This window comes from Pleurodeles waltl, chromosome 5 (genome assembly GCF_031143425.1).
Source record: "Pleurodeles waltl isolate 20211129_DDA chromosome 5, aPleWal1.hap1.20221129, whole genome shotgun sequence".
Lineage (NCBI taxonomy): Eukaryota > Metazoa > Chordata > Amphibia > Caudata > Salamandridae > Pleurodeles > Pleurodeles waltl.
The window spans coordinates 1,416,131,263-1,416,154,076 of record NC_090444.1 but is presented as its reverse complement, the minus strand read 5'-3'; the positions used below and the strand labels follow the sequence as shown (position 1 = coordinate 1,416,154,076).

The following is a 22,814-nucleotide window of genomic DNA, read 5'->3' as shown; positions in this document are numbered from 1 at the left end:
AAGGGTTTCATGGAGGTCAAAGCTAAACTAAGAACATTGGGGGTCTGCTATATGCTGTTGTACTCCGCCTGGCTCCCGGCGGAAAATCACATTCTTTTGATACACTGCAGGAGGTTTGGCAGTGGCTTGAGATCTGGAACAGGAGCAGGCTTGGGAGCTGGAAATCTGCTGGTGCGTTCGAGATGAGGGGATCTGCTTAAAAGCGCAATGATGACACTGCTGTGGTTGTCAGCCCTCCCCAGGCGGTGGATGTATGGAGGAGGGTGGTTATCCAGGATGGTGGCACGATGGCGGTCGATTCATCTGGATAGACAATGCCTGTGGAGGAAAGTTCATGTGCTCTTAATCGAGCGGGGATGACGGGATCTTGGTCCCCCTGATAACTGCAGATTGACCTATTTGACAGAATTTGAGGAGGTTGTGTCCATGATATCCTTCCACTTTAAATAACTAAACAGACCTTGAAACTGTCTGTGCTCAGACTAGACACCGTCAGCATTCTGAATTTATATCCTTTTGAAACATAACTGTTGAGATTGTGATTAAAGTCTCCACAGTTGTCAGCATGGAATATTACCCTATATGGGGTTTGGTTCAAGCCACTTCCACCTAGATGGTAGGTTTGGTTGAGAATGTTGGGGTTATGCTGGGTGTCCCAACAGCATTGCTCATATTGGATTTACGACAAATATGTTTGTTGTTTTACTGCTTATCCGGGTTGGGGGGACTAGGGAGTTACATTTGTGGTTTGGAAACAGTTGCTATTATGTTACATGGTATGCTGCCAGTACGGGAGATGGGCGTGGAGGGTTCCTTAATACCAGAATAAATGGTGGACCATCTGAAGGTAATATTTTGGAATGTTAGAGGGCTTAGACAACATACTACATGATATAGGGTCCATTTGTTTCTCTGTAGACAGGGCGTACAGATTGCTTGCCTGCAAGAAATTGAGGAAGAAATGGACAGGGCAAATGTTTACGTCTACATACTCCTGCTGATGTCAGGGTGTGGTCATATGGGTGGCACCTGGGGTTCCATTTAGACACACGTGAAGCTGATGTGGAGGGCCGCTACATACTGATACAGGACACGCTAGACGGGAAACACGTCAAGATCCTAAACAAATATGCCCCAGACTCCGACGGGGATATGTTCTATGACAAAATGCTAGATTTGCTGGAAGATGCGGTGGGGGCTCCCCTGATCTAGGCCAGAGACTTTAATTATGTGTTGGATAGTGATAAAAATATCTACTCCCCCCCAAGGCAGGGCACAAAACCACTTATGGTTAGATCACTCAGGAGGGTAATGGACTGTCTAAGGCTTCTAGATGGTTGCAGGGAGTTGCACCACAAGGAGTGGGAATTCACATGTAATTCGAGGACACACAATACATATAGCCGTTTAGACCCATTTTTCCTGGGAGGAATCACTGCGACACAACTGTCTGCAGCTAAGCACTTGGGTCATTTCCTTTCGGATAATGCACCAGTGTTGTTGACTTTGCAGTGGGGACCCAGGCGGGAGTGCAGCGGACATGGAGGATGCCCCCAGAATTTCTTGGGCATATTGTAGGTTGGGAGGCAGTGACATCCTTTTTGTGAGATTATTTAAAGCTGAATCGGGGAACTATGCAGGACAGAGCGGTGGAGTGGGAGGCCCCGAAAGCGGTTATTCGGGGAACATGCATGAGTACAACATGTGGAGTGCGGCGACAACTAAAGGCAGAACTTAAGGCATTAGAGAATAAGTTGGCAAAACTTCGGGAGAGGAGACACGCTCTGGCAACATGCATGGGGAATTGTTAAAAACGCATAGGGACATGAATGAGGTATGGGAAAGGCTTGATAAGATGACCATAAGAGCCTATAGTCAGAAGTTGCAGAGGGAGGGGGATAAATCAGGACACCTCCCAGCTTGGATACTGCAAAGGGACACTGAGCCTGCCCCCATTCTATATATTAGAGATGCCAGGGGGTGGGGGTGTCTAGTAGAGATGAGATTTTTGCCGTGTCTGCCAAATACTTCAGCAGTGCTGGTATCCCTGGTTTGGAACAGGACCTCGATGATTTTGTGAGCGGAACTGGTCTTCCCAGGATGAGTCCCGAGCAGCTACATGGGCTGGAGGATGATATCTTTTTGGAAGAGCTGAGAAGAGACCAGTAAAGCAATGAACAAATCTAAAGCTCCGGGTGGGGATGGGTTCCCGGTGGAGCTCTACCAGACCTTTAAGGTCACACTCCTGCCTAATTTACTAGAGGTATTCATGGACATGAAGGCCGAGAGAACATTACCGGTGTCCATGCAGGAAGGGATTGTATGCCTAATGTTAATCCGGGGGGAGATGCAACAAATCCCTCATCTTACAGATCCCTAACTATGTTAAATTCAGATATTAAAATCCTGTGCAAGGACTTGGCCACTAGACTGAGGGGAGTGATACGAGACCTGATCCATGAGGACCAGTGTGGGTTTATACCGGCGCGCAGCACTGCCCTTAATCTATGTTGAGTTGCACATGTCTTGCATGAGACCTTCGAGACTGCTCAGGAGTTCGCCTTGGTGTCACTGGATTTGGAAAAGGCATTCAACACTGTTGAATGGAATTACTTGTGGGAAGTTTTGCATCACATGAATTTCAGGCCGAAGATCTGTGCATGGGTGCACCTTCTTTACAGAGAGTCCACTGTTCGTATTTAAGTAGAGGGCCAGCTTTCTGAGGCATGGATGGTGGGTAGGGGTACAAGGCAAGGATCTCCCCTGTCATTGCTCCTATTCCCCCTGGTGACAGAGCCTCTTGCAACATTATTGCACCGTGATATGAACCAATATAGGATACAAATAGGGACTCAATCCCATGTTGTTTTATTATATGCAGTTGACGCACTGATTTATCTTAGGTCGGTAGGGGAGTCGTTGCCGGTGCTAAGGCAGCTCCTGTCGGTGTTTGGTAATTTTTCAGGACTCAGGATTAATGTCAGAAAGTCCTTGTTGTTTCCCCTGGGGGGACTTAGGGGTAAGCAGGTGGCCCAATTGCCGGAGGTGGGATTGAGATGGGAGTTGGAGGGGTTTTGATACCTGGGCATATGGATTATTCATACAGAGGAGGCTCACAATTGTTTCAACATAGGGAGAGTAGTTGGTGGTCTGGTGAGCTTTGTTGCTTTTTGGAAGAGACTTCCTCTATCTGTGATGGGTAGAGCAGCGGTTGCAGAAATGGTGTTCCTCCCTTATTGTTTGTATTTGATTCAGAATACTTCCGCTTGCACCCAGCTTCTTTCGTAGACTGGATAGACTACCGGTCTCGTTGATCTGGGTGGAACGACATAGCAGAGCCTCCCTTTCCATACTACAGAAAAATCTGGAAGATGGGGTCTTGGCGGTTCCTGATCTGCAGCTATATTTTTATGCATCACAGATACAATATGCGGGGGATGCTGGGTGGGGACACTTTGCCACAACTCCTGATGTAAGATTGGCAGATCATCTTATCCAGCTTATCCAGTCCCGTACCTTGTGAAAGTCAAAGCCTCTGTATAGGAGCAAGTGGTCAAAAAGATTATCAGACGAGCGTCCTTTGATATGGGACTTATCACCCTTCAGGGACATCGAGGAATGTATGACTGTGGGGCTCAGGCGAGAGGCTGGATATCTGACAGCTGGGGATACTTACCCAGGTGAACATTTCATCTCCTTTCAGGAGGCGCAGGAGACGTTTGGGATTAGCCCAAGGTAATTATTTCAGTATGCCAAACTGGAAAAGGTGATACAGGAGGTTTGGAGTGATTTTCTGGAGTCCCCCCAAGACTTTTAGATAGGCGGAAGAGCATCATTCGATCTAATTGTTTTACAAGGCACTTAGGCCTGATTGAAGAGTGCCTAGCGCCACTTTAGCACTGGCTTAGCCTCATTTTTTTTATGCTAAGGTGGCCTTTTCCCCACACCAGATTTATGAAGTGGAGCAATGCATGAATTGTACCACTTTGTGACCCTTTGTGCTACATTATGCCTACGCCAGGCGTAATGTATGCAAAGGGGGCATTCCCCTGTTAGGTGGGCCAAAAAAAATGGCTCAAAGAATTCTAAGAGATTTCTTTGTGTAATTTTTTTATGCACTTTTAACGCCTGCTCAGAGCAGGTTGGCAGTACAGGAGCACTAAGGGGTGCACTCAGTGCAGCGCCACCTTCCTTAAATCTGCCCCTTAGAGATAATGGCCCTCATTCTGATTTCGGCTGGCGGCGGGCGGCGCCCGCCGGGCGGGAACCGCCACTTGGCCGCTCCGCGGGAGGCCATTCTGGCTTTCCCACTGGGCCTGCAACAATGAAGCCGGCTCCGAATGGAGCCGGCGGAGTTGCAGGGGTGCGACGGGTGCAGTTGCACCCGTCGCGATTTTCACTGTCTGCAATGCAGACAGTGAAAATCTTTATGGGGCCCTGTTAGGGGGCCCCTGCACTGCCCATGCCAGTGGCAGGGGCAGTGCAGGGGCCCCCAGTGGCCCCACGACACCCGTTCCCGCCATCCTGTTCCTGGCAGTAAAAAACGCCAGGAACAGGATGGCGGGAAGGGGGTCGGACATGGAGATTCAGCCCAAGCAGCGGAAATCCGGCGGGAAACCGCCGGATTCCCTTTTCTGACCGCGGCTTTAACGCCGCGGTCAGAATGGGCATTGAAGCACCGCCAGCCTGTTGGCGGTGCTTCCGTGGTCGTCGACCCTGATGACCGCCAGGGTCAGAATGACCCCCAATATGTCAACCACAGAGGGTGTAGCCAGTAGCACATGGGAAAGAGATATGGAGAAGGCACTCACTGATGATGAATGAAATAGGGCCTCGGAACTGGTGCACACTGGTTCATGCAACAACAGGTACAACTTATTGCATTTTAATTACTTGCACCACATATGTATGACGCCTCATATATTGAATAAAATACATCCAACCAGGGAGGTCCGATGTGGGCGTTGGGAGCACTGGGGGTTGGGTTCTTGCATATGACCAGGTCATGTGATAGGGTTCAGGCTTTCTGGAAGGAAGTAATTCCTGAAATAAAAGCTGCTACCGGCCTGACTCTCACACACTCCCTGAAAACCTGGCTACTGGGGGTAATAACTAGACCTAAGGGGTGGAAAAAAACATATAAAATGGCCCAATTGGCTCTGCTGTAAGCCAAGGGGAGAGTAACTATTGGGTGGATGGGGACTCAAAGCCTCCTCTTGCATCACTGGTTAAAGGATTTGATGGAATGGGGATGCTGCGGAGGAACAACATATGTGGCTGGTGCACTCTGATGAAGGGGCAGCAGCTGAAATTTTGGCTTGGGGAAACCTACTTGAGAACTTTGTGGAGGGGAGGACTCAAGCTCAGAGTCTTCGGCAGAAGAGATGGGGTGAGGGGAAGCACAGATATTATCTGTCTACCAATGGAAACTTACATACACATTTATGACTCTGCTGGGAAAATGAACGGACTGAGACAGCAGATATAGCCCATGCATTAATAATAAGCCCATTTTATCCCTAATGACGGCATCGAAAATTGGGAGGATATGCCAGTTATCATATAATCTTCAAGGCTTGGGTGACTTGGCGCTTTGCTTCTCCTTGTGTGGTGGTATTATCTCATGGCATTGTCTTATTGCTTGTAACAATAGCTGAGGTTTGTATGTAAAACTAATAAAATAAAGATGATTTAAAAAATTGTGTTTGTGGGGTGTTGGTTTCTCTGATAATTAAGCATATTCTAGCTCAGTTGGCATTTTCTTCTCTCTTTGTAATGCACTGATATCTAGATAGAGGGGAAGAGCTCAAATAGTCTCTTGTGTCTGTAGAAGCACCAGGGCATGACAATTGTCTCTCTGTCCTCAGAAGGCATGGGCAGGCCTTATCACTGACCAGGGTGCACAAAAGCAGAAAAAAAACCTGGAATATATAGGCCAGGCTTCTCCAACGAGTAGCTTGTGAGCTACTGGTAGCTCTTTGTGGTAACATCCATGTACCTATGCTCTCATTGTAACTTGTAAACTAGGTGGTGTTCTGTTGCTATGTGAGCTACACATCCTAGTTAGCAAGACAGTCCTTGGAATGTGGAATGTGGATGACATAGGAGGAACGTTTGACTGTGGCAGTTGGGGGTTAATGGTGGCAAGCACTTTTCTACACTTGACCTATCATCAACGTATCATCAGAAAAAATTACATCTGTTATCTCAGGATCTCACAGCCTTTATCACTCCCTTTGGGATCTTCAAATTTCTCAGGATGCCTTTTGGTCTAATCTCTGCTGCATCCGTTTTTTCAAAGAGCACTTGAGAAGGTCTTGAGATGGGTAGAAGGTATTAAGATTTGTCAAGATGATATTTTAATATATGGAGCTGACTTAACTGAACATGATGAGAAATTTGAAAAAGTATTACACAGATTAAAAGACTGAGGTTTGACTCTAAAATCTGGAAAATGTACGTTTGACACTCCGACTATTGAATACTTGGGTCATGAAATCTCAGAAAAAGGTATTTGTCCAAAGGCGGCGTTAGTGACACTATCAGCAATATGCTGGTTCCTGAAAGCAAGGAAGAGTTAGTAAAATTTCTTGGCTTGGCGGAATTCTACAACAAATTTGTACCAAGGTTTGCAGAGAGAACAAGGTGCATGAGAAGTCTTTTGAAGAAAGGTTTTGAATTTTTATGCTGTGATTGGTGCACACATGAATTTCATGATGTTAAGTGTAGTTTGTGAGGTGCATCTGACTTGGGCAGTTTGACGCTAAAGAAAAGATTATGTTGATGTGTGATGCCAGTTCCAAGGGTATTGGTGCTGTCTTTATGCAGAGAGCCAAGGGTGTGAATAGGACTATTCTATTCCTTTCAAGAAGTTTGAAGGGAGCAGAATGCAAGTATTCAGTAATTAAAAAGGAAGCGCTAAGTGTTTATTGGGCAGTTAGGACATTGAGAACATTTTTGTGGGGTCGCAACTTTGAAATTATCACTGATCACAAACCATTTAAAGAAGTGTTCAAGAACAAAGGAATTGATTTGGGTTCTCATAGAATTCGTACGTGGGTTGTAGCTTTACAGGAATTTGAGTGTGTTGTTTCTTATATACCAGGAGTATTGAATGTAGAAGCTGACTGTCTTTCTAGACTTTGCAATGTGTATTCTTCCAAGGGCGTAGGAGGTGAGGATGATGGTGATGGTGATTATTTTGCAGGTGAGGATTTTGAGCAGGATGTAAAAGTTTGTCTCGTAACGAGCACAGTGATTCAGGAATCAGAATGGAGGGAAGAGTTGTTAAAAGTTGACATTCTTCAGAAAGTAATAAACATGACTGTGCATGGTTGAGGTGCTATAAAAGGTTGTGAAGAGCTTCTTGTACCTTTCTGGCAAGTAAGAGATGAATTAGCAGTTGTTGACCATGCGCTGATAAAAGATAGTAAGTTAATTCCTCCGTATTCTTTGAGGAAGAAATTAGTGGCACATGCCCATGCTAGTCATATGGGTATTTCCAAAACCAAGGAGAGGTTAAGAGATACATATTGGTGGCCTGCCATGGATACTATGGTGGAGAGGGAGGTGAGAGATTTCCAAGCGTGTCTTCAATCTGACAATGTTTTAAAATGCAGGGTTCAACCTATGGTGATAAGAGAGGAGGCCTCAGGGCCATGGATGCATGTGGCGTTGGATATTCTCAGTCTGGTGAGATTAGGATCAGTAGATCATTACGTTTTCATGTCTATTGTCATGTATTCCAGGTGGCCTGAAATAAAGATTGTGAGTTCGGTTGAGTCTGGAGATGTGATTGATTTTCTGGAAGAACTCTTTGAGAGGGAAGGCTTTCCTTCTTCAATTCTTACTGACAATGGGGTTCAGTTTACATCAAAGATGATGGAGTCCTTTTTGAAGGATAGAGGTATTAAACAAAAAAAGGCGGCCTTGTATCATCCTGAGTCGAATGGTGTAGTGGAACGTTTTATTAAGGTTTATTAAGGTGCTTAAGGAAAGTATGCAACTAGCACAGGCACAAGGAGTTAAGTGGGAAAATTCAATTAAAAGAAAGGTGCTTGAATATTGCTTAACACCACACTCTTCCATGGGTGTAACGCCTTTTCACCTGTTCAGAGGAAGATTGCCTTGTCATGAAGTGGCTCCTGGGTGGGTACAAGAAAAACGGTTAACTATTGACCCTTTTGTGAATGATGTGGATGGATGGAGGAGAAGAGCACAAAGTAGAAAAGTTCAGAGGAAAGAATGGTATGATGTACGCAAAAGTGTGAAGGATACAAGAATAAAAATTGGTGATTGGGTGAAGATAAAATCTCCAAGACATGAAAAGGGACCTACTAAGTTTATGGGTCCATTTGAGTGATAAAATTATTTAAAAACGATGTGAAAACAAATGACCATAAGATATGGAACTTAAATAGGGTGCCGAAATGTTGTATTTGTGAACCAGGAGAAACCGGTGTACCTGCTACTCTTGATGGTGGGATAGTTGGGAAGAGTTCTTTACCTGATTCCAATTCAGCTGGTGACTTGTGTTCTAGACCCAAAAGGCTTGTAAAGAGACCAATGTGGTTACAAGACTATTCATGATTTTCTATGTCGGTATAAGATTTCTTATAAGTTTTGAAACTATGGTTTTGTTGTATTTTATTGTTTAATTGTTTTGATGTTAGAATGGAAGGGAGGTGATGTGGTAACGCCCATTTACCTATGCTCTCATTGTAACTTGTAAACTAGGTGGTGTTCTGTTACTATGGGAGCTACACATCCTAGTTATCAAGACAGTCCTTGGAATATGGAATGTGGATGACATAGGAAGAATGTTTGACTGTGGCACTTGGGGGTTGGACATCTTGCTGACAGGATGAGGCTTCTTGATGTCCTACTTGACTCACAATAAACTTACCTTTACTCGACTATTGGTGATGGATCCTTCCCTCCTTTACTTCACTCTTCTGTGTGCATTCCAGCCTTCTAAATTGGAACTTTTTGTTTAGTAAATTAACGTATGTATAATAAAATTGCGTATTCCGACACATAAATGTGTGTATTATCAGAACTCTTAAGCTGATGGTTGGAGAAAAAGTGGCTGAAATTCCAAAATATATTTACTGATGAATTTTGAATTATTGATATGATTACTTTTGTGCCAGGGGCACTGCAGCTTTGACTGGCATGTATTACCTAAGTGTAGGCATTCCAAATTGACGAAACTTTTTTTCCCTCCTGATGAGGTGATCACTGCTGGTAAAGTTCGATTTAGTGGTCACTAATGTAATGGTGTCTGATGTTGCCACTATTAGAACAGTAATCTTATTAGTAGCTCGTGCTGATTGTAGTTTAACATGAGTAGCTCCTATGACACAAAAGGTTGGAGACCCCTATTATAGGGTATCACGTTTCCGATGCATCCATCATAATTCGCTGCTATCTTAGCTCAAGGAAGAGATTAGTAGTTTGAGGATAGATCTGGGCAAGAAAGAAGTCTGGCAGAGAAATCCATTCCGTAAAAGAGTTTGCATAGATGTTTGAGAACACACGGGAAAAGAGCGAACCTATAAACTGCAGACGAGTTGTTCTAGTCTTATACAAATAATTTCTGCGAAATGACAATACACACAATACACAGTTATACTAAAAATGGACCCCAAACCTATGTGACCTTGTAGAGGGTCGCTGGGACTATTACAAAATAGTGAGAGTTAGAAAAATAACCCTCCCCAAGACCCTGAAAAGTGAGTGCAAAGTGCACTAAAGTTCCCCTAAGGACAAAGAAGTTGTGTTAGAGGAATAATGCAGGAAAGACACAAACCAACAATGCAACAATGATGGATTTCCAATCTTGGGTACCTGTGGAACAAGGGGACCAAGTCCAAAAGTCACAAGCAAGTCGGAGATGGGCAGATGCCCAGGAAATGCCAGCTGTGGGTGCAAAGAAGCTTCTACTGGACAGAAGAAGCTGAGGTTTCTGCAGGAACGAAAAGGGCTAGAGACTTCCCCTTTGGTGGAAGGATCCCTCTCGCCGTGGAGAGTCGCGCAGAAGTGTTTTCCCGCTGAAAGAAAGGCAAAAAGCCTTGCTAGCTGCAAATCGTGCGGTTAGCATTTTTGGATGCTGCTGTGGCCCAGGAGGGACCAGGAGGTCGCAAATTGGACCAGGAGGTAGAGGGGACGTCGAGCAAGACAAGGAGCCCTCTTAGCAGCAGGTAGCACCCGGAGAAGTGCCAGAAACAGGCACTACGAGGATGCGTAAAACAGTGCTCACCCGAAGTCGCACAAAGAAGTCCCACGTCGCCGGAGACCAACTTAGAAAGTCGTGCAAAGCAGGTTACAGTGCCGTGGACCCAGGCATGGCTGTGCACAAAGGATTTCCGCCGGAAGTGCACAGGGGCCGGAGTAGCTGCAAATGTCGCGGTTCCCAGCAATGCAGTCTAGCGAGGTGAGGCAAGGACTTACCTCCACCAAACTTGGACTGAAGAGTCACTGGACTGTGGGAGTCACTTGGACAGAGTTGCTGGATTCGAGGGACCTCACTCGTCGTGCTGAGAGGAGACCCAAGGGACCGGTAATGCAGCTTTTTGGTGCCTGCGGTTGCAGGGGGACGATTCCGTCGACCCACAGGAGATTTCTTCGGAGCTTCTAGTGCAGAGAGGAGGCAGACTACCCCCACAGCATGCACCACCAGGAAAACAGTCGAGAAGGCGGTAGGATCAGCGTTACAGAGTTGCAGTAGTCGTCTTTGCTACTATGTTGCAGTTTTGCAGGCTTCCAGCGCGGTCAGCAGTCGATTCCTTGGCAGAAGGTGAAGAGAGAGATGCAGAGGAACTCGGATGAGCTCTTGCATTCGTTATCTGAAGTTTCCCCAGAGACAGAGACCCTAAATAGCCAGAAAAGAGGGTTTGGCTACCTAGGAGAGAGGATAGGCTTCTAACACCTGAAGGAGCCTATCGGAAGGAGTCTCTGACGTCACCTGGTGGCACTGGCCACTCAGAGCAGTCCAGTGTGCCAGCAGCACCTCTGTTTCCAAGATGGCAGAGGTCTGGAGCACACTGGAGGAGCTCTGGATACCTCCCACAGGAGGTGCAGGTCAGGGGAGTGGTCACTCCCCTTTCCTTTGTCCAGTTTCGCGCTAGAGCAGGGCTAAGGGGTCCCCTGAACCGGTGTAGACTGGCTTATGCAGAATTGGGCACATCTGTGCCCAACAAAGCATTTCCAGAGGCTGGGGGAGGCTACTCCTCCCCTGCCTTCACACCATTGTCCAAAGGGAGAGGGTGTAACACCCTCTCTCAGAGGAAGTCCTTTGTTCTGCCATCCTGGGCCAGGCCTGGCTGCACCCCAGGAGGGCAGATGCCTGTCTGAGGGGTTGGCAGCAGCAGCAGCTGCAGTGAAACCCCAGGAAGGGCAGTTTGGCAGTACCAGGGTCTGTGCTACAGACCACTGGGATCATGGGATTGTGCCAACCATGCCAGGATGGCATAGAGGGGGCAATTCCATGATCATAGACATGTTACATGGCCATATTCAGAGTTACCATTGTGAAGCTACATATAGGTAGTGACCTATATGTAGTGCACGCGTGTAATGGTGTCCCCGCACTCACAAAGTCCGGGGAATTGGCCCTGAACAATGTGGGGGCACCTTGGCTAGTGCCAGGGTGCCCTCACACTAAGTAACTTTGCACCTAACCTTTACCAGGTAAAGGTTAGACATATAGGTGACTTATAAGTTACTTAAGTGCAGTGTAAAATGGCTGTGAAATAACGTGGACGTTATTTCACTCAGGCTGCAGTGGCAGGCCTGGGTAAGAATTGTCAGAGCTCCCTATGGGTGGCAAAAGAAATGCTGCAGCCCATAGGGATCTCCTGGAACCCCAATACCCTGGGTACCTCAGGGTCCCAGTGACACATACAACTAAAACAACATATATACAGTGAAAAATGGGGGTAACATGCCAGGCAAGATGGTACTTTCCTACACAACCCCCCACCCCCAAGCCAAGGACAATAAGACTAGCCATGACCTGATGAGTCTTCATTGTCTAAGTGGAAATATCTGGAGAGTCCATCTGCATTGGAGTGGCTACTCCCAGGTCTATGTTCCACTGTATAGTCCATTCCCTGTAGGGATATGGACCACCTCAACAATTTAGGATTTTCACCTTTCATTTGTTTTAGCCAAAGTAGAGGTTTGTGGTCTGTCTGAACAATGAAGTGAGTGCCAAACAGGTATGGCCTCAACTTCTTCAGTGCCCAGACCACAGCAAAGGCCTCCCTCTCAATGGCAGACCAACGCTTTTCTCTAGGGGTCAACCTCCTACTAATAAAAGCAACAGGTTGATCCTGGCCCTCAGAATTAAGTTGTGATAGGACTGCCCCTACTCCTAATTCAGATGCATCAGTTTGGACATAGAATTTTTTAGAGTAACAAGGGCTTTTCAGGACAGGTGCAGAGCACATGGCCTGCTTCAGCTCCTCAAAAGCTTTCTGACAGTTTGCTGTCCATAATACCTTTTTAGGCATTTTCTTGGATGTGAGGTCATTAAGAGGGGCTGCAATGGAGCCATAGTTCTTAATGAACCTCCTGTAATACCCAGTGAGGCCTAGGAAGGCTCTCACCTGAGTCTGAGTGGTAGGGGGAATCCAATCAATAATTGTTTGGATTTTCCCCTGAAGTGGTGCAATCTGTTCCCCACCAACAAGGTGTCCCAGATAAACCGCCTTACCCTGCCCTATCTGGCACTTTGAAGCCTTGATAGTGAGGCCTGCCTTTTGCAGGGCCTCCAAAACTTTCCATAGGTGGACCAGGTGATCATCCCAGCTGGAGCTAAAGACAGCTATATCGTCCAAATATGCTGCACTGAAAGCTTCCAGCCCTTGCAGGACTGTGTTCACCAAACTTTGAAAAGTGGCAGGTGCATTTTTCAAACCAAAAGGCATTACAGTGAACTGGTAATGTCCTCCAATGGTTGAAAATGCAGTTTTAGGTTTAGCATCTTCTGATAATTTGATCTGCCAATACCCTGCAGTCAAGTCAAAAGTGCTTAGATACTTGGCAGATACCAGTGTATTTATGAGCTCATCTGGCCTGGGTATAGGGTGAGCATCAGTTTTGGTTACCAGGTTGAGACCTCTATAGTCTACACAAAACCGCATTTCCTTCTTTCCATCTTTGGAATGGGGTTTTGGTACAAGTACCACAGGAGAAGCCCATGGACTTTCAGAGTGCTCAACCACTCCTAGTTCTAACATTTTCTGCACCTCTTGCTTTATGCAGTCCCTGACATGGTCAGGCTGCCTATAGATCTTACTTTTGACAGGTAAACTGTCTCCAGTATCTATAGTGTGCTCACACCAAGAAGTGGTACCTGGCACAGTAGAGAAGAGTTCAGAGAATTGATCTAGGAGATTTATGCAATGGTCTTTCTGCTCAGCAGTAAGACAATCAGCCAAAACTACACCTTCCACAAGAGCATCTTGTTCTGTGGAAGAGAAGAGATCAGGTAGAGGATCACTGTCTTCTTCCTGTCCCTCATCAGTTGCCATGAGCAGGGTGAGATCAGCCCTGTCATAGTAGGGTTTCAGGCGGTTGACATGGAGCACCCTAAGGGGACTCCTGGCAGTGCCTAAGTCAACTAAATAGGTGACTTCTCCCTTCTTTTCAACAATTGTGTGGGGTCCACTCCATTTATCTTGGAGTGCTCTTGGGGCCACAGGCTCCAAGACCCACACTTTCTGCCCTGGTTGGTACTGAACCAAAACAGCCCTCTGGTCATGCCATTGCTTCTGGAGCTCTTGGCTGGCCTGAAGGTTCTTACTGGCCTTTTTCATATACTCAGCCATCCTTGATCTGAGGCCAAGTACATAATCCACAATATCTTGCTTAGGAGCTTTTAAAGGTTGTTCCCAACCCTCCTTGACAAGTGTGAGTGGACCCCTAACAGGGTGTCCAAAAAGAAGTTCAAAGGGGCTGAAGCCCACTCCTTTCTGGGGTACCTCCCTGTAGGCAAAAAGGAGGCATGGTAGAAGGATATCCCATCTCCTGCGGAGTTTTTCAGGGAGACCCATAATCATGCCTTTGAGAGTTTTGTTAAATCTCTCCACCAGTCCATTTGTTTGTGGATGATAGGGTGTAGTGAATTTATAAGTTACACCACACTCCTTCCACATGGCCTTTAAGTATGCAGACATGAAATTGCTTCTTCTGTCTGATACTACTTCCTTTGGGAAGCCCACCCTAGAAAATATTCCCAGGAGGGCCTTTGCCACTGCAGGTGCTGTAGTGGTCCTTAAAGGAATTGCTTCAGGGTATCTTGTGGCATGGTCCACTACCACCAAGATAAACCTATTGCCTGAAGCAGTAGGAGGGTCAAGGGGGCCAACTATGTCAACCCCTACCCTCTCAAAGTGAACCCCAACCACAGGCAGTGGAATAAGGGGTGCCTTTGGGGTGCCACCTGTCTTGCCACTGGCTTGACAGGTTTCACAGGACTTACAAAACTCTTTTGTGTCCTCAGACATCCTAGGCCAATGAAACAAGGGAACAAGCCTGTCCCAAGTTTTCATTTGACCCAGATGCCCAGCTAGGGGAATGTCGTGGGCAAGAGTTAGGAGGAACTTTCTGTACTCCTGAGGAATCACTAATCTCCTGGCAGCTCCAGGTTTAGGATCCCTTGCCTCAGTGTACAAGAGGTTGTCCTCCCAGTAAACTCTGTGAGAGTCACTGACATCCCCATTAGCCTGTTTGACAGCTTGCTGTCTTAGACCCTCTAGTGTGGGACAGGTCTGCTGTGCCACACTCAGCTCCTCCCTGGCAGGCCCCCCTTCACCCAAAAGCTCAGCAGTGTTTGCTTCCAGCTCCTCTGGTGTAGGTTCTGCACAGGGTGGAAATTCTTCTTCCTCAGAAGTAGAATCCACTGTAGAGGGGGGGATAGTAGGAAGTGGTTTGCTTCTACTAGCCCTAGCTTTAGGGAGCACTTGGTCCATTGTTCCAGGATCCAAGTTTCCCTGTCCTTTTTGCTTTTTGGCCCTGGTTAAAGCAAAAATATGCCCTGGGATGCCCAGCATTGCTGCATGGGCCTCCAACTCCACATCTGACCAAGCTGATGTCTCCAAATCATTTCCTAGTAGACAGTCTACAGGTAAATCTGTGGCTACCACAACTTTCTTTGGACCAGTAACCCCCCCCCCCCAGTTGAGATTAACAACAGCCATGGGGTGGCTAAGTGTGTTGTTGTGAGCATCGGTTACTTGGTACTGGTGACCAAGTAGGTGTTGTTCAGGGTGGACCAGTTTCTCTATGACCATAGTCACACTGGCTCCAGTGTCCCTGTAGGCCTGAACCTCAACACCATTTATTAGGGGTAGCTGCTTGTACTTATCCATATTAAGGGGACAAGCAACTAAGGTGGCTAAATCAATAGCCCTCTCAGAGACTAACACAGCCTCTGTGGCCTCCCTAACAAGGCCAACCCCAACTAAGTTACCAATAGTGAGCCCAGCTACTCCCTTGGATTGGCTATTAGTAGGTTTGCTCCCACCACCACTGCTATTAGTAGGGACACTAGGGGTAGCAGTAGGGGTTGCAGTGGTAGGAGGCTTGGTGCTTTTCTTTGGACAACTGGGATCTGTTGTCCAATGGCCTTTTACTTTACATAAATAGCACCATGGTTTCTTTTCTTTGTTTTGATTAAAGGAGGATTTGGACCCACCACCCCCACCAGAGTGTTTATGTGGGCCTGATGAAGACTCATTTTTAGATTTGTCCCCACCCTTGTCAGAAGACTTACCATCCTTCTTTTTGTTGCCATCTTTGTCACCCCCTGTATGAACTTTTCTGTTCACCCTTGTTCTGACCCATTTGTCTGCCTTCTTTCCCAATTCTTGGGGAGAGGTCAGATCAGAGTCCACCAAGTACTGGTGCAACAAATCAGACACACAATTATTAAGAATATGCTCTCTCAGGATGAAGTTATACAGGCTGTCATAATCAGTAACTTTACTGCCATGTAACCACCCCTCCAAGGCCTTCACTGAATGGTCAATGAAATCAACCCAGTCTTGTGAAGACTCCTTTTTGGTCTCTCTGAACTTTATCCTGTATTGTTCAGTGGTTAAGCCATAACCATCCAGGAGTGCATTCTTAAGAACTGTAAAATTATTGGCATCACTTTCTTTCACAGTAAGGAGCCTATCCCTACCTTTTCCACTAAATGATAGCCATAGGATAGCAGCCCACTGCCTTTGAGGGACATCCTGTACAACACAGGCCCTCTCAGGTGCAGCAAACCACTTGTTAATGTCATCCCCCTCCTTATAAGGGGGAACTATCTTATGCAGATTCCTGGAATCATGCTCTTTTGCAGGATGACTATGGGGAATACTGCTGCTGCCACCATGGGTTTCTAAACCCAACTTCTGTCTTTCCTTCTCTAATTCTAAAGACTGTCTATCCAAATCCAGCTGTTGCTTTTTAAGCTTCAGTCAGGTTTGTTCCACCCTCAACTTATTGAGTTCCCTCTCTAACAATCTGTCATCAGGGTTGGTGGGAGGGACATTCCTAGATACAGAGGTATGATGGGAATGAACAGAAGGAGACCTGTCCCTTACAGAGGGCACCCTAATAGCTTGGCTAACAGAAACATCAGTACCACTGTGGTGAGAATAAATGCTTTTGCTATGATGTGAGACAACACTATTTGTATGGTGTGGCTCTTCATCATTACCAACTATGCTAGACTGTCTAGTAATGGGCAGGCTAGGAAGTTTCTTTCCTGAATTTTTTCCTGCGGGAGTCCCTGGATCAGATTGTGAACCATTAGCTACTTTTTCAACAGATGGGGCACTTTTAGCCTTATCTTGTTCTCTAAGCATGTTAAGTAACAGTTCCAAGGAAGGATTCTTCCCTACACTCAAACCTCTCTCTATGCAGAGACTCTTGCTCCTTTCCAGCTAAGGTGATCATATGCAAGTTTGGACAGATCAACATTTTGGCCTGTGCCAGACATTTTTAGAGAGAGTTAAAGTGATAGAAAAAGAAAAAAAAGTTTTCAGAACTTTTAGAAAGACAGAAAAAAACTTTTTAAACTTTTTAGAACTTTTTAGAAAGTTTAGAAGTACTTTTCAGCACTTAGAAAAGAGTGAAAAGAGGAAATGCAAAACTTTTTGATTATATGTATATACACTGAACTTGTTTTGTATATTTTTCTCTTATGAAAAGTACAATGACAAGAGTGGTAAGTAGTCTCAAAGCACTTATCCCACCGCTGCACAACCAATGTAGGAGGCTGGACTGGCTTGTAGTGAGTACCAAGGGGTACTTGCACCTTGCACCAGACCCAGTTATCCCTTATTAGTGTATAGAGTGTCTAGCAGCTTAGGCTGATAGATAATGGTAGCTTAGCAGAGCAGCTTAGGCTGAACTAGGAGACGTGTGAAGCTACTACAGTACCACTTAGTGTCATATGCACAATATCATAAGAAAACACAATACACAGTTATACTAAAAATAAAGGTACTTTATTTTTATGACAATATGCCAAAGTATCTCAGAGTGTACCCTCAGTGAGAGGATAGGAAATATACACAAGATATATATACACAATACCAAAAATATGCAGTATAGTCTTAGAAAACAGTGCAAACAATGTATAGTTACAATAGGATGCAATGGGGACACATAGGGATAGGGGCAACACAAACCATATACTCCAAAAGTGGAATGCGAACCACGAATGGACCCCAAACCTATGTGACCTTGTAGAGGGTCGCTGGGACTATTAGAAAATAGTGAGAGTTAGAAAAATAACCCTCCCCAAGACCCTGAAAAGTGAGTGCAAAGTGCACTAAAGTTCCCCTAAGGACAAAGAAGTCGTGTTAGAGGAATAATGCAGGAAAGACACAAACCAACAATGCAACAATGATGGATTTCCAATCTTGGGTACCTGTGGAACAAGGGGACCAAGTCCAAAAGTCACAAGCAAGTCGGAGATGGGCAGATGCCCAGGAAATGCCAGCTGTGGGTGCAAAGAAGCTTCTACTGGACAGAAGAAGCTGAGGTTTCTGCAGGAACGAAAAGGGCTAGAGTCTTCCCCTTTGGTGGACGGATCCCACTCGCCGTGGAGAGTCGTGCAGAAGTATTTTCCCGCCGAAAGAACGCCAAAAAGCCTTGCTAGCTGCAAATCGTGCGGTTAGCATTTTTGGATGCTGCTGTGGCCCAGGAGGGACCAGGAGGTCGCAAATTGGAACAGGAGGTAGAGGGGACATTGAGCAAGACAAGGAGCCCTCTTATCAGCAGGTAGCACCCGGAGAAGTGCCAGAAGCAGGCACTACGAGGATGCGTGAAACGGTGCTCACCCGAATTCGCACAAAGAAGTCCCACGTCGCCGGAGACCAACTTAGAAAGTCGTGCAATGCAGGTTAGAGTGCCGTGGACCCAGGCTTGGCTGTGCACAAAGGATTTCCACCAGAAGTGCACAGGGGCCAGAGTAGCTGCAAAAGTCGCGGTTCCCAGCAATGCAGTCTAGCGAGGTGAGGCAAGGACTTACCTCCACCAAACTTGGACTGAAGAGTCACTGGACTGTGGGAGTCACTGGGACAGAGTTGCTGGATTCGAGGGACCTCGCTCGTCGTGCTGAGAGGAGACCCAAGGGACCGGTAATGCAGCTTTTTGGTGCCTGCGGTTGCAGGGGGACGATTCCGTCGACCCACAGGAGATTTCTTCGGAGCTTCTAGTGCAGAGAGGAGGCAGACTACCCCCACAGCATGCACCACCAGGAAAACAGTCGAGAAGGCGGCAGGATCAGCGTTACAGAGTTGCAGTAGTCGTCTTTGCTACTATGTTGCAGTTTTGCAGGCTACCAGCGCGGTCAGCAGTCGATTCCTTGGCAGAAGGTGAAGAGAGAGATGCAGAGGGACGCAGATGAGCTCTTGCATTCGTTATCTGAAGTTTCCCCAGAGACAGAGACCCTAAATAGCCAGAAAAGAGGGTTTGGCTACCTAGGAGAGAGGATAGGCTACTAACACCTGAAGGAGCCTATCAGAAGGAGTCTCTGACGTCACCTGGTGGCACTGGCCACTCAGAGCAGTCCAGGGTGCCAGCAGCACCTCTGTTTCCAAGATGGCAGAGGTCTGGAGCACACTGGAGGAGCTCTGGACACCTCCCAGGGGAGGTGCAGGTCAGGGGAGTGGTCACTCCCCTTTCCTTTGTCCAGTTTCGCACCAGAGCAGGGCTAAGGGGTCCCCTGAACCGGTGTAGACTGGCTTATGCAGAATTGGGCACATCTGTCCCCAAGAAAGCATTTCCAGAGGCTGGGGGAGGCTACTCCTCCCCTGCCTTCACACCATTTTCCAATGGGAGAGGGTGTAACACCCTCTCTCAGAGGAAGTCCTTTGTTCTGCCATCCTGGGCCAGGCCTGGCTGGACCCCAGGAGGGCAGATGCCTGTCTGAGGGGTTGGCAGCAGCAGCAGCTGCAGTGAAACCCCAGGAAGGGCAGTTTGGCAGTACCAGGGTCTGTGCTACAGACCACTGGGATCATGGGATTGTGCCAACCATGCCAGGATGGCATAGAGGGGGCAATTCCACGATCATAGACATGTCACATGGCCATATTCGGAGTTACCATTGTGAAGCTACATATAGGTAGTGACCTATATGTAGTGCACGCGTGTAATGGTGTCCCCGCACTCACAAAGTCCGTGGAATTGGCCCTGAACAATGTGGGGGCACCTTGGCTAGTGCCAGGGTGCCCTCACACTAAGTAACTTTGCACCTAACCTTTACCAGGTAAAGGTTAGACATATAGGTGACTTATAAGTTACTTAAGTGCAGTGTAAAATGGCTGTGAAATAACGTGGACGTTATTTCACTCAGGCTGCAGTGGCAGGCCTGTGTAAGAATTGTCAGAGCTCCCTATGGATGGCAAAAGAAATGCTGCAGCCCATAGGGATCTCCTGGAACCCCAATACCCTGGGTACCTCAGTACCATATACTAGGGAATTATAAGGGTGTTCCAGTAAGCCAATGTAAATTGGAAAGAAATGAGAGAGCATAACCACTGAGGTTCTGATTAGCAGAGCCTCAGTGAGACAGTTAGTCACTACACAGGTAACACATTCAGGCACACTTATGAGCACTGTGGCCCTGGTGAACAGGGTCCCAGTGACACATACAACTAAAACAACATATATACAGTGAAAAATGGGGGTAACATGCCAGGCAAGATGGTACTTTCCTACACTGTGAAAGGGTAAAAAGTTACCGAACCTAAGGTAAGGGGAATTAAAGCGCCTCTGTTCTCCCCAGTGGCCCCTCTGGCTTTGCATTAATAAAGTCTCTGATTCTGGCCTTGTGATTCAGACAGTTCACAGTCTCTGAAGTAACACCGGCTCTGACCTTAATCTGGCTTTATATTTATGAGAAATTCTTGAAAAATAGTTTTTTTAAATTTGTCCTGTAATTTTAGATGCGCAAAGATTTTTGGTTCGTATGAAGCTTGGTAACAGCGTGTTTCTGTGTTTTGTTGCAGATTACACTGACAACAATTGGCTATGGTGATAAAACTCCACATACCTGGCTGGGACGGCTCCTTTCTGCGGGATTTGCATTGCTTGGCATCTCTTTCTTTGCCTTGCCTGCTGTGAGTATGTCCACATGGTTTAATAAGTAGGAGTCTAACATTGCTACTCGTTTCCTGTGTGTTATGCGAAACCAATTTGCGTCTTTACTAACAGGCACCAACAGTCAATAGTTTTAGCTTTTCACTGAAAAATTTTTTTCTTAAACTTTGCTTTTAGGGAGAGAAGGCTGCATCTGAACCAGTAGTCATGCAGCTGTCCCCACTCACGCACACAACAGTAAACAAGCATTTTCAATGCAACGGGTCTCGCATTTGCTCGACCTAGAGCTAATGTCACTGTAAAGAAAAAGAATCGCAGCATGATCGCGCTATGTAAAATGCAGGGCAACCGCGCTGCGTGGAAAAATAAACAGATAAAGCAGTCCGGACCCCAGGCTGAAAACATCGAGTCTCGTAAGTTTTTTGTAGTTTATCAGTGCTGTGTAGGTGGGCTAAATACCGGAAAAGGCATAACGTATGCATGCCTTTCTCAAATGAAACAAGCAGATTTTAAAAGGCAAGCCCACCAACCAATGTAAGTGACTGACGTAACATGGGCGTGGTTTGAAGCCCAAAGAGAGATTACAGAATGGATGGAGCGCCTTGTGCTCGCCCATAAAAACAGAACCGGGTAGCGGTCACACGAGCTTCCCTCACACAGGACCGGTGCAGCATCGACAGCTGAGGTGTAACTTTCTTACACGCACGGGACAGGTGTTGCGTTGTATGTAGGGGTCAGCTTTTTTAAACACACAGAACCGGTACATTTAAGACAGCAATGCAAGCCTTCTTATGCACACAAACCAGGCACAATAGCAAGGACGTAGCTTCAGTGGGTGTTTGGGGTGTTACATTCCCCCCTAATAGATGTATTTTCTTATAAATATTTGGGTACAGTTTTAAGTTGGGTTTGGTGAGGTGTCTTTCGGATTTCTCCTGGGATTTGTGCGTGCACACAATAACAAAAACACACACACTCTCTCTCATCTCTGTTTTAAAAGCTCTACAAATATTGATTATTTTCCAAAATATTGTATTTCTCTCACTTAGTATTTATACCAATCCTAGGTCTTCTCCCTTTCCACTGCCGTTCAAGGCCCTCTTATGAGCCCTGCTTGTCGTACAATGTATTTTAACATTATATGCCAGCGTGATTGTCTGGAATTCTGAAGCTTACAGACCTCCAATCTCACTGACCAAGCTAAGCCCCTGAACTGCGGAGCAGCAGCACTGTAACAGACAGAAAGAGGCACAAGATGGGTCACAGAAAAGATGCATAACGGTCCGCATGTAACCATCCCTGAAACAGCACAGTCAGCAGCTTCTGTCACACACAACCAGTGCATTATGGCTAACCGCATCCCACCACTCAAGCACGCAGAACAGCTACAACATGGTACTGGATCGTGCGGGGACAGAAACTATGCCCGGACACCAAAATAAAAGTGGCCCTTATTAGTGTATTGGAAAACTAAAAAAGTGGTCCATGTTTGCAAATTGGGACAGTTTTGAACCTGTAAAGATGCTCAGTCTAGGTGTTTTTCAAGATATGTAAGACTAAATGATTTTGAGCTTGCTGAAGGAAATGTTTCTTTTAATATCCGGGAAATCCACAGCATAAAACAGGCCCACAAACAGCCCAAAAAAAACGGTCTGCACAATGACCTATCAGATGAGCCCATTGGGCACTGCCTGATCTCCTTATAGGTCAGTCTCAACCTGACATGGGAGTGACACTGCCTAAATAGGGCATTACACACACTCACAGCACAAGTACAGAGCAAACCTGTGCCTCTGCCATTACCTGATGATCTTTAAGCACCTCAGCTCAGGCCTGCGATAGGTGCTGAGGCTGCAGCATCATATGTGCCTGAGATAATAGTTGATAGTGCTATGTAGATTGTATTGAACTAAAAAAGATGAAAGTCTCAGTTGGCCATGCCAAGATTTAAACCTAGGCCTTACAGGTTACACATTTTAGTGCAAAATACTTTACCCCCAGAGTTACCATATCCTTTTCCCAGTGTTAACATGAAAAACTCATGTGCTGCATGCTATCACTATATAAATCCTAAATAGATTATGCAACCTCAGGAGCTTTCCAGTGACTCTCTGTGTTTGCAGAAACTGACTGGATTTAATGAAAAGACGGAAAGGCCTTGGACACTTTTAATCACTAGTCAGGCTAAGCAAGTAATGCTTCTC

At 46.3% G+C, this 22,814-nt stretch overlaps 1 protein-coding gene across 2 annotated transcripts in view; it reads left to right on the top strand.

Moving 5' to 3' along the window:
- Nucleotides 1-22,814, top strand: part of KCNQ5 (potassium voltage-gated channel subfamily Q member 5) — a 1,862,282-nt gene that overhangs the window by 1,562,576 nt on the left and 276,892 nt on the right. For both annotated transcript variants that reach the window (XM_069235692.1, XM_069235693.1), the window contains exon 6: nt 20,520-20,630. In XM_069235692.1, the coding sequence (XP_069091793.1) occupies nt 20,520-20,630 (111 nt within the window). The remainder of the gene's footprint in view (nt 1-20,519; nt 20,631-22,814) is intronic.